Below are 11,876 nucleotides of genomic sequence, written 5' to 3'. Positions count from 1 at the left end.
GAGATTGGCAGTTGACAAAATTGCCACTTTAACATGAGACTTGGTATTTTTACTGAAATAGACATCAGTCTTCTCCATATTAAACCTTTAACTTGATGCCACTTCATATGAATTTAGTAATTTGGCCAACCTGCTCCATTCTAGTACATTAGCCTTGCAAAAAAAAAAAAAAAAAAAAAAAAAGGCTATCATATGCAAAAGACAAATGGTTAACCAATAAATATCCCCTAGCAAAAGGAAATCCAGAATGAAGCCTCTCTCCTCAGCTATGTCCAGCATAGAACCTAAAACTTCTAAGCACAATATGAATAGATAAGGGGAAGAATGAAACACCTGTTGAGGTGTGCCATTAATCAGAATAAAGTAGCTTACAAAACCCACGTATTCCATGATCATGGCTGACCACTCCTCCCCAAACCTCATATTCTTCAAAACAACTGTCAAAAAGTTCTATTCAAGCCTGTTATAGGACTTACTCATATCCAATTTGAGTGCCATATAGCCTTCCTCCTCCCCCCCCCAAAAAAAAAATCATTTGTTGCATCGAATGTATTGCTTCATAAGCAACAATGATGCTGTCAAAAATCAATCTACCACGAACAAATGCACTTTGTGATGGTGAGATGAGACTTAGTAAAATCAACTTCAACTTCTTTATCAATACTTTAGAAACTGGATTTTTCTTCTTAGGAATTAATGCAATAAAGGTCTTATTAATGAAAAAAGATATTTATAACAGTGAATTGTACAACTACCGCGTCATCGTTTTGAAAAAAGTGAATAAAATATGGGATTCATATAAAAAAAATTAATTTTTTAACGATAGATCTCACTTTTTTTTAAAATAATTATACAATATTTACGCACTTCACGATTATATATAAAATTAGTTATTATTAATATCTACTAAGCCTTTTTTAGAGGAGGGAACTTTCTTCACGACAGAAAAGACCTCACGATCTATTTCATTCCAATTTTATTGATAGGGACATGCTGAGAAACCACACCAACAGGACCTGATCTCATGATTAAAGCGGAAACTTCTTTCACGCAGTCATATTAACGCGGAAACTTTTTTAAGTAAAAGTCGTATGTCATTTTCCTTTAAATTATTAGGTAAGAACGTCTGAGAAGAAATAAAGGAAGCAACGCGTCTATCGATAAATTTTAGGAACGCAACAACTACCGTAATAGGAAACAATAGGGACAAGGAGTTGAGGCCCGTTCGTCTCAGAACTCTCAGATCGCTTTGATTTTGGCATTCACGATACTCGATTCAGACAATTGCTTCACCGCTCTTTTGCTTGTGGTAATGATCTCATGATTCAATTTTGACTATCTTTCTTATTTGTTTTCCAATTTCTGTTTTTTCTTTCTATTATCAAATCCATGCAACAGTTTTTGTCTGTGTGCCTATATCTCAGTACCATGCAATTTATATTCTCAAAAAAATCTGGGTTGTTTATATATGTCGCAATATGGAAACTTGTATCTCAGTACCATGCAAGTATTGTATTCTCAACAGCAATCTGGGGTTTTTTTTTTTAATATATGTCGCAATATGGAAATGTTTGAAGCCAAATGGAAAATACTACAATGAAACGTTTCATTACCATCTGGGGGTTTTCCCGTTTTCATGATTAATTGAAGAAACATCTATGAAGGGTTTCTTTTGTTTCTGTGGATGGCTAACGTTTTCCCAATTCATTTGTTATTACAACCTTGTCCCCAAACAGCTAATATGCAACGACCAAAATAATACCAACTAAAATAAAATAATAATGACAATAATATTAATAATTTTAGTTATTGTAATAGCTAACCAGCTGATATGCCTGATCCTGTTTTCTTGATTTCTGACACAATGATGGAAACTTTTGGTGCTGATTGGACTAAATTCGAGTGAGTTTGCTTCTTTACTTTATAGTTTATATCTTCTGTAGGCTTGGTAGATATCATGGAATCACTTTGTGATGTGCCGATTTTGTGTCAGCTTCGGCTGTATTTGGTTCTTCATTGATGATCCAATGAAGTTTATATTTCTGTTTAAATTCTTTGGAAGTGATGATACATGAATGTCTTCTTGTGGGGTCGGATTTAATTCCCATAGTTCAAAGCTTATGCATGCGTGGTTGTGTTTTCATGCCCATGTCCTTCTCTTTTAGGACTTTTTAATATTCCCCTTCCCATTTCTTGTGACTGCCTGTTTTTATACTATAGGTAAATGAGATGAAGACATTAGACATATACTTTTAGATCCAATCTTATAACATAGGATAAAAATTTTCGGAAAAATCTTATCCAAAATCCTTTTTCACTTACTAACGTTGAAGCCATGCTATTTTCACAGGGCGTAGCTTGTAATTAGATTCATCTCTTGTATACTTCCTATGTACCTGGGCCATGCCTAATTACGTGGACTAATAAATTCTTCTTATTTATCAAAAAAAAAAAAAAAAAAACATTGAAGCCAAGCTAATTTCAATAGGAAAGATGAACGAGCTTAAAAGTTATGTTCTTGGACCCGGTAATATGCTTTTAACAAAATAACAATGCAAATATTAGTTATGAAAATTTATGCAGTTTTAGAAGAATGGAAAATCACATCAAACAATTAGATTGTGTCAGGCTTTCCCACCTTTTTTGTGGTTTTGTTGGGTTGGGTTGGGCCATTGCTGAGTGTGAGTTTGAGTGGGAATTCTTTTGTATGCCCTTTCAGATGTATGAACAAATACATTTTCATCCTATCATTGGATATTGCATGATTTACATGAAGTGCTTCTGTTATATCTTTCCTCTATACCTGGTTTCTGGAGATCATTTTGATGGATAGAGCATGTTGAGAAACTGCTCAACCAAGACTCCTTGTTGGTATCCCATTTCCTCTAATTTTATACTCACAAAGAACCCAATGTTTTAGTTACTTCTTTTCTTGTTGTGTATGCACATGCATATGTATGGATAACATTGCTATTTGATATTGGCTCTGATGGCGCTGTGTTTGTAATTTTGTAGCATTAATTCCAAGTTGAAGAAAAATGGATGGTGGAAAAGACAAGCGTGATCACGAGTCTAGTGACAAAGGGCTGTTTTCAAGTCTTGCCGGATATGCTGCTGGACACTACCCTCCACATGGATACCCTCCACAGGGATATCCACCTCAAGGATATCCCCCGCAAGCCTACCCACCAGCTGGGTATCCACCTGGAGCTGGATATCCTCCTCCAGGTGGATACCCACCTTCTGGATATCCTCCCCCAGGTGGATACCCTCCACCTGCTGGATATCCTCCCCCAGGTGGATACCCTCCACCAGCCTATCCTCCCCCAGGAGGATATCCCCCATCCAGTTATCCTGGTCCATCAGCTCCATATCATTCAGGTATGATTTCCTCTCACCTTGCAATCACGAATACTAAAAATGCCTGTCATAACCTATCTGATAGTTGTGAGATGGTGAGATACGTATTCCATACACTTGAAAAAGATAACTTTTTTTTCATGGATATGGCATATGTACATCACAGAAAAGAAAAAGAAAACTTTAGTGCTTTAGAAAGTTAGAAGCCTTCAAGCTTTTAATTTCTATGAATACACATAGGGATAATGGATTATGTGTTCTCTTTTCATTTGAAGCTTTTAAATTATTTTCATCATCTCTACATATATTCTGTAACTCTGATGTTCTTTATTCCTCCTTTAAACAAAGAACTAGCATAATATATATGTATTTTAAAATGCTTTGTTCTATTAAATAATTGTGGTAACCTGCCATTGATTTGTAGTTCTCTTGTATCAAATCATATTATGTGAGTATCAGTCATCATTTCAGTCTTAGAGGACCTTTTTTCTTTTTTATTAGTAGTCCTAGAGGTAGGGTTCGTTTTTTATAAGGTAGGTTTTCTTTTCTTTTTCCTGAACCATAAAAAAGGTCTTGGAGGATCTTAATTTCCATCCCTGCTTTCTTTTGAGACATGTATAAGGGAAAAGGGCTTAAAGGTTGCCCTCATCAACATTTGTGTTTCGTCTCATTGAAAGACATTGATGCTCAGAATGAAGTGCTTTTCTCTTAAATAAATTAAAAAAAAAAATACCAAGATTTTTCCGTATTACCACTGAAATAAAGATTAAACAACATTTGAATAGACCAGAAAGGTTTATTGGTAGTGTTGTTTGGAATCTATTGCATAGGGATTGATCAAGTGTTACCTTTCGCTTCATTCCTTGTGATCTTTTCTGGTAAACGATTATTACAGGACATGGACCCGGTATGGGAGCATTGCTAGCAGGGGGTGCTGCTGCAGCAGCTGCTGCTTATGGTGCTCACCAGCTCTCCCATGGTGCTCATAGTCTTGGACATGGGGGTCACCATGGCTTTGGACATGGGGGTCACCATGGCTTTGGTCATGGAAAGTTCAAACATGGCAAGTTTAAGCATGGGAAATTTGGCAAGCGCTGGAAGAATGGCATGTTTGGGAAACATAAGTTCAAGAGATGGAAGTGATGCAGATGTAACGTTCGCGTGGAGCTCAAGGCTTTCTTTCATGTTATTATTCAAAGGGGGAAGGTTTGCTGTTATATGCTAACAATATTTTCTTTCTTGTAGTACCAGAAATTAGTTCTTAAGGTCTTTTTTATGTCTTTGACGAAAATGTAAGTGTGTTGTTTATTTGATTTCGGTTGCTTTTGTTTCCTAAAAACAGATGTCAATGTGTCTCATGAAAGAATGAAAAAAAATGCTGGCTTTGGGTTTTTGATACCAATCAGAATGTTTGTGTCCTGATAATACGTGTGATTTCTGAATGAATGTGGCCTTCTGCACTGATGAAGCATTTTGATAATTGGCCTCTCTCCTACTTGGGCAAGGTCTCCAATTGCTGCCGGCGTCCAACAGCAAAGCCAAGTTGTATTTATTTAGTTTTTTCTGTTTTTTTCCATTTATTGTGTGTGAATCAAGAGTAAGAACAAGTTGGATTACTATCATGGAGTGCTAGTTAATCGGGAGCCTGCCCTTGTTAGCCAAGTGTTTAGATGAACATCGAAAGGTTGAAAGAGAGCCATGTCATTATATATTAGAGTCATTCATTGCCTAATCTTTCCATGGAAGTTAACATCAAAGTTAGCATTTAGCTTCACTAGATTTTGATTATTTTTAATGGCTCTTCGTGAAATCCGTTCCAGTTCTTAAGAATTGCTTTATGTTTCTCCTTCTCTCTTGAGACACAGCGCGCGCGCCCCCGCACACACATTCTCACTCTCCCTCTCTTGCCACATCGGCTCCTCTCTTACGGGCTCCATCTTTGCTTTCCTTCCATTCGAGTCAATCTTATTCTCTCTCTAGAAACAGGTTGTCATCGAGTAACAAAAAATATAGGAGAAGTCATCACGGCTACAAAAGACAGCAATGTTGGGAAGGACCTTAAAACGCCATCCAATGTTGAAAGCTTGGGACTCTTGCTATCCTATTGGGAAGTACCCTACAACGTCTTTGAATGCTGAAGACTTGGGACTTTACCACTTGGAGTTGATATTGCCAGTGTAAGGAATTTCACTCATTACAGATGAAAAAAAAAAACAACTAGGATCTTCTTCAGTGTCAATAACATCAACCGAACTGCTTAAAGCATCTTTTGCTTAGGCATGAGCCACAATAATTCAATTGCTCTGCTTCACTTTGAATAGCATGCACCAGTTGAATGGCATCAATCACCTTCTAGCACAATCTGTTTCAACCCAGGTCACGGCAGAGGATGATGGCATGTAGGGCAGCCATAGATCCGGCTATAAGAGACTGGTAAAGTTCTAATGGCTCTCATACCTGTTCCTCATGTTCTCGCACTACTACCCTAATTCTTAAGTTGTTGTTTTTTTGTCAATTGTTGCATCCCAATTTATTTCCTGCAAACCATAAGGAGGTTCCCAACGTTGGTGTAATTCAGTAGTGTGGTTATTGCTGCAATCGAGGATTTTTTTAAGGAGGAGCTTATAATAACTGTGTTTGTTTTGCCTGGTTCACTAACCAATTGGGGTGACTAAGATCACCCTCGTGAACAAACTGATTCCTTCCCAACTGTTGAGACATCTCAAGAGTCCAGTTCATCCCAGGACACTTCCAGTTCATGATTTGATCTCCAATGTTTATCTTCAGTTGCAATCTATACTTATCTTATCATATTTACTTAGCTTATTATGTATATAGATATAGTCAAACCATAGAGTTCATCTTCTGTAACAAACCTTATCTTTTGCAACAAACATTATCTGTAAATGCTTTTCACAATTAGATCCCCTAGGTTCACACCACCCATTCATGGCCAAATCATCAAATGCTTCCACAAACTCTTTCTCAATCCCAAACATTGCTCATCTTGTTTCCACCTCACTTGATGACAATAACTACCTGATATGGGTCTGTCAATTCCTTCCCATCTTGCACACCAATGGGTTCCTGAGCATTGTAGATGGCTCAGAACCTTGCCCACCAAATTACCTACCAACCTCAGATAAAACAGATCCAATTGTTAACCCTTCATACACCACCCAGGAACGAAAGGATCAATACATACTAAGCTGGATGATATCAACACTCTCTGAGAAGGTGGTATCTACTGTCTATGGTCTCAACACCTCACATCAGGTGTGGACAACATTGACCAATAGGTATGCATCACCCTCCAGGTCTCGCATTAACCACCTACACCGCCAGTTGCAAAATCTACGTCAAGGTAATAGGAGCTGCTCTGACTTTCTCCATGTAGCCAAGATCCTTGCTAATCAACTGACTTTAGTGGGAAAACCTGTAGGAGATGATGATCTCATCTCTTATGTTGTGGGAGGTCTTAACCCACAATTCACTACCTTTATCACTTCTCTCTCATTTGCTACACGAGATTGATCATTATCCATTGAGAAATTCCAATTAGAATTGCTCAGCCATGAACAACTCTTGGAACACCAAAATGCAGAATCAGACAACAACACCTCTGTTGCATTTTACTCTCAAAGACCCTCAAATCAAAAGAAGAAAATTGGTGGAAATCAGCAGGGCACTCCCTTAAGGAATTCTAATGCACAAAAACCATACAAAAAGAACTATAACACTCGAGGAAATTCGAATCAAGGTAAAAGTATCTCTGCTCAAACAGAACAAAAATACTCTAATCGATCTCCTTGTCAAATCTGTGGTAGGAACTGTAACACCCTGCTCATTCCTTCTGACATAAGCAAATTCCGAGGACGGAAATTATGTAACACTCTGCCCTTCTCTCTCAAGCGACTGCGAGCCTCGTTATACTTGCCGAACCTCGATGGTGTGTTTTTAAAGATATTATGTGATTTCTAAAGTATGCCCAATGTTTCAAATGCACTGAAAATATTTATATGGAGTATTTCCAGTGTTATTGAACCAAACCTGATTTTAAATAAGACAATTATAATATTTTTGAAGAGTTCCAAAAATATTATAATTTTCGGAAATAATTTAAATATCATTTATTAAAATGATATCAATTATTTAAAATATTATGAGATTTGAATTATGTTGAAAACTCTAATTAATTCAATGGTTTTATTCTTTTAAAGATATTAAATAAGATTTCATCATTTTATTAATGATGAAAGAATATTATTTTATAAACTAGAGTTTAATTTAAATAATATTCTATCTTAATTCTTCTCAGTGCTTTTAATTAAGTTAATATTTACGCATTTTCAAATTAGTGTTTTAATCATCCACCATTAGATCGTTTTGAAAATCCCAAGATAAATGGTTAGGATTAAAACTCAGACCCTCTCTCTTTCTCTCTCACTTTTCCCTTCCTCTCCCCTTGAGCCCAATGGAAACCCCCTCCCCCTCACCCGATCTCCTTCTTCAGGCCCCAGCGCCGCTATGCGCCACCATGCAGCGACGCCGACCACCTCACTGGCCTCCCCTCATGCTACCGAGCATCCCCCATTGTCGAAGTCCCGCACGATAGCTTTCTCTTCCCCCACATGAGCCCTTCTCTCCTCTCTGGTTCCTCACTTCGCATCGTCGTAGCACCGCCATCGTTAGCCTCCAACTCCACCAAGCACCACCATGGGCCTCCCTTGACCACCCCCTTCCTCCTCCCCTCGACCCAGCCGCCTTAGCTCCTTCCTAGACCCCACGCACGCAGCCTCAACGCATGGGTTCACCATACCCACGGTTGAGCTCCGCCTCCCACAGCCACTGCACCACCACCAGAAGCCTCCTCCCTCACCGACGACCTCCTCTAGCCACCCCCATGCCCAGCCGAGCCTCCCTCCTCCCACATGCTCTCTCACGGCTAGATCCATAGCCACCGTGCCTCCACTCCATCGCTACCATGCCCCTCCACGGCACCTCCTAAGCCCTACCATGGCCAACCGTAGTCCCCAGCCGCCCCTAGCTTCACATGAACCCTCACTCTCTGGGGTGCACTGTACAGGGCCAGATTCGCCGTGTTCCGCCCCTCATCGCCACCAAGAGGCCACCATGAGCCCTTCCAAGACCACACCTAGCTATTCCCACGACCCAACCCTCCTACACCCGTAACCATCTTTAAGGACCCAAACAGCCATTATACATGGGTTAGCTACCATGTACAACCCTTCCGACATCATCAACCATGACGGTCAGCGAAAAACGCACAGGTCAACCCCAACGATGGTATAACCCTCTATCCCTCGTTATTTATGTTAGTTGGTTGGTTAGGTTGTGGAATGTGTTGTTAGTATTGTGGAGTTTGCTGTGTAGTGTGGTGATGTGATGTGCAGTGTATGTGAAGTGTTGGACATATATGTGTAGTGTGCGTTGAAGTGTTGTGGACTGTGCTGTGAAGTGTGGTTGTGGAGTATGTGCTGTAATGGTGATGTGGCGTTGTGTGGATTAGGAAGAGTACACGTGGAGTGTACTCTGTGTGGTATAGCATGTGTGAAGTGAAGTGTACTCCATGTGGTGGAGTGATGCACCGTATGGTGTGTATGCCATAGTGGTGATATGGCATAGCATGTGTGAAAGGAGTACACATGAAGTGTACTCCATGTGGTGGAGTGATGCACCATATGACATGTATGCCATAGTGGTGATGTGGCATAGCATGTGTGAAGGGAGTACACATGAAGTGTACTCCATGTGGTGGAGTGATGCACCATATGGCGGGTATGCCATAGTGGTGATGGGTCGTAGCGTGTATGGAGGGAGTACACAGAAGCGTACTCCATGAAGCGCAGCGATACACCGTGTGGCATGTCGCGAAGATAAGGATGGTTGTGTGGTTGATGGGCGTAGAGCATGGTGAGTAGTGTTGGGAACTGTGGAACAGTGTCCCGAAATAGCTGTGATGTGGCCTGTAGTCTGAGGTGACAATTGTCACCGTGATGGACTTATGGCTGGGAATATGTGTGAAGTGGCAGAATAAGTGTAAGAGTGTGCAGCGGAAGCATGACTGGGGAATGTCACGAAATGACATGGTTACTGGCAATCGTTTTAGTGATGGGTGAGGAGTTAGTATAGGAGTGGCATAGAAATGACGTAGTAGGATGTCAGATGATGTGACAAGGTCACGGTGTAGCTTGGGAGTAGTCTCGAGCTATATGACGTGACGTAAGACGTAGTTGTGAATAGAGTCTTGTCGTGTTAAGTGTTAAGATGAACTGTCAAAAGGGACGGGTAGCATGAAGAGTCATGCTAGCCGGGTTAAGAGAAGGTTGGTTGATACGAACCCGCGGGAATGAATTCCCCTGAACCTACAATCAATTTGAAAACTCCACAAGAAAGCCAAAATCAAGTCAATGGATGGAGAACCTAGACCCGATGAGAAACACGTTTCAAGAACCTAGATTATATTAAAATCTAGACCCACTGAAGAACCCATCTCAAGAACCTAGATTACAAAGGAAGAACGCCACAAAGGTTGTGATTTACCTTTGATAAGTTCAAAAGTTCAATTAAGAACAAGAGGAGATAAACTCAACTCACAATAAATAAATTCATCAAATTTCATAACCTTCTACATAGAGTATTTAAAGCAAAACCTAATGAAACCCTAGCCAAAATAAACTCCCATCTTCCAAAAGTGCCCCTGGATGAACAGTGCCACGGCTACAGTGCTACGCTACAGTACTCAGCTACAGTAACCCTAACCCTAGTTCAATAAAATAAGAACTTTCCCAACATGCCCTTGCATAGGCCCCCTTAAGTGCTTCCCATAAAAAACTCAATTATTCTAAACTAATAAAATAAGTTCTTTAAATGAATTAAATAAGACGAAAGCCTTCAAGTGCCCAAAGCCTTTAAGTCATGTTGTTGCCCTTTCCATAGCTTATCAAATGAATCAAAACTGAATATTCATTCTTTAAGCCCTTGAACTTGTAATTGACTCATCTGGAACTTGCAACATATCTTTAAGACTAGGCCCACCTTGGTTCTCATCATTCCCCCTCTCCTGAAAAGGATTCGACCTCGAATCTCCACCTGGATCAAAGGGAAAGAGGTTGGTAACATTGAAAATAACAGAAACATGATACATACCTGGAAGATCCATTTTATATGCATTTTCATTAATTTTCTCAAGAATTTGAAAATGTTGATTCAAGCTACTCCTATCATTAACAAGCAAAAGCATCCAAGTTAAAGGAGTAAGTGGATTCAAACCATAAACAATTTCAAATGGAGAATAAGAAATTGTAGTATGAAAGGTTTTATATGCACACTCTAATAAGGGCAAATGATACTCCCGGAAACGTCATGTAACAATTCAATGAATGGCAAATGATACTTCCACAAACGTTCATGAAACAAACCTAAATCTTTCCTTACACCAAAATGATCACTCCAATTATATGCAAACTCAATGAATGACAAGCAATACTCCCACAAATGTTCATGCAACATGTTAATAAATGACAAATGATACTTCCACAAACGTTTATGTAACACTTCAATGAAAGGCGAATGATACTCCCGCAAACATTCATGCAATACAACAAAAGTTTTCCTTACACCAAGGTTACCTAACAAACCAGCATGTCCATCACACACAAGCAACTTACGCATAAAACTAGTAGGCACACAAAATCTATTTTTTCTAAACAAGTACCAATCTAGTTTATAAAACATACCAAATGATGCTTTCTCACATGTTCCATAGACACTATGAAAGTCATCATCATTAGCATGCAATTTCTTATCATATTCAAGTTTCAACAATTTTGCATCTAAAATGAAGACAAGGACATACCTTCTTGCTAAAGCGTCAACTACAAAATTTTTCATACCTTGTGTGTATTTAAATACATGAGGAAAAGTTTGAATACAATCCTCCAATTTAGCATGCATTCTAGTCAACAACTTACATTGTCCCTTCAAGTGTGTCAAGGACTCATGTTCTTCAAATAAAGGGCGGTTAGGAATTATCGCACCTGACACAAAATCAATGTAGTGCTCTATATCCCAAATAGGTGGCAATCCAATAAACACACCGCTAAGAATCATGACCTTATATCCCTGCAACAACGAAACAACAACACTAGACAAAGAGTCGTTAAATTCATTAGTATAAAAGCTTGCCTCAGCATAAAAACTCACTGTTGTCTTTCTGTTTCTCTCTGCAATCTCTCTTTTTTTTTTCCTCTTGTGACTCCACTCTTTTTTCTTGACTCTCAACCACCTCTATATTTTATTTTTCTCTCTCTCTTTCTTTTGATGTTTCGGCCTCATTCTCTTTTTTCATCTCACTCTCTTTGTTCTTTTCACTCTCTGTTTTTCTTTCACTCTCCTCTTTTTTTGAACTCTCGACCTCACAATTATTTTTCAACTCATTCTCTTTTTTTTCTTAGGTTTCAGCCCATCCAAATCTTTTTCCTTAGGTGGTTCGG

General features: G+C 39.1%; 1 protein-coding gene across 1 annotated transcript; it reads left to right on the top strand.

Annotated features, from left to right (window-relative positions):
• Positions 1 to 943: 943 nt before the first annotated feature.
• Positions 944 to 4,765, top strand: LOC108988753 (glycine-rich protein A3). The gene is made up of 3 exons (XM_018962101.2): positions 944 to 1,309; positions 3,016 to 3,381; positions 4,256 to 4,765. Exons 2-3 carry the CDS (start codon positions 3,039 to 3,041, stop codon positions 4,501 to 4,503), a joined length of 591 nt encoding a protein of 196 aa, XP_018817646.1. The 5' UTR covers positions 944 to 1,309; positions 3,016 to 3,038; the 3' UTR covers positions 4,504 to 4,765.
• Positions 4,766 to 11,876: the final 7,111 nt, after the last annotated feature.

Source organism: Juglans regia, chromosome 12 (assembly GCF_001411555.2).
Source record: "Juglans regia cultivar Chandler chromosome 12, Walnut 2.0, whole genome shotgun sequence".
Lineage (NCBI taxonomy): Eukaryota > Viridiplantae > Streptophyta > Magnoliopsida > Fagales > Juglandaceae > Juglans > Juglans regia.
Note: the sequence above shows the minus strand (reverse complement) of the source record. Positions and strands in the feature narration are given on the sequence as shown.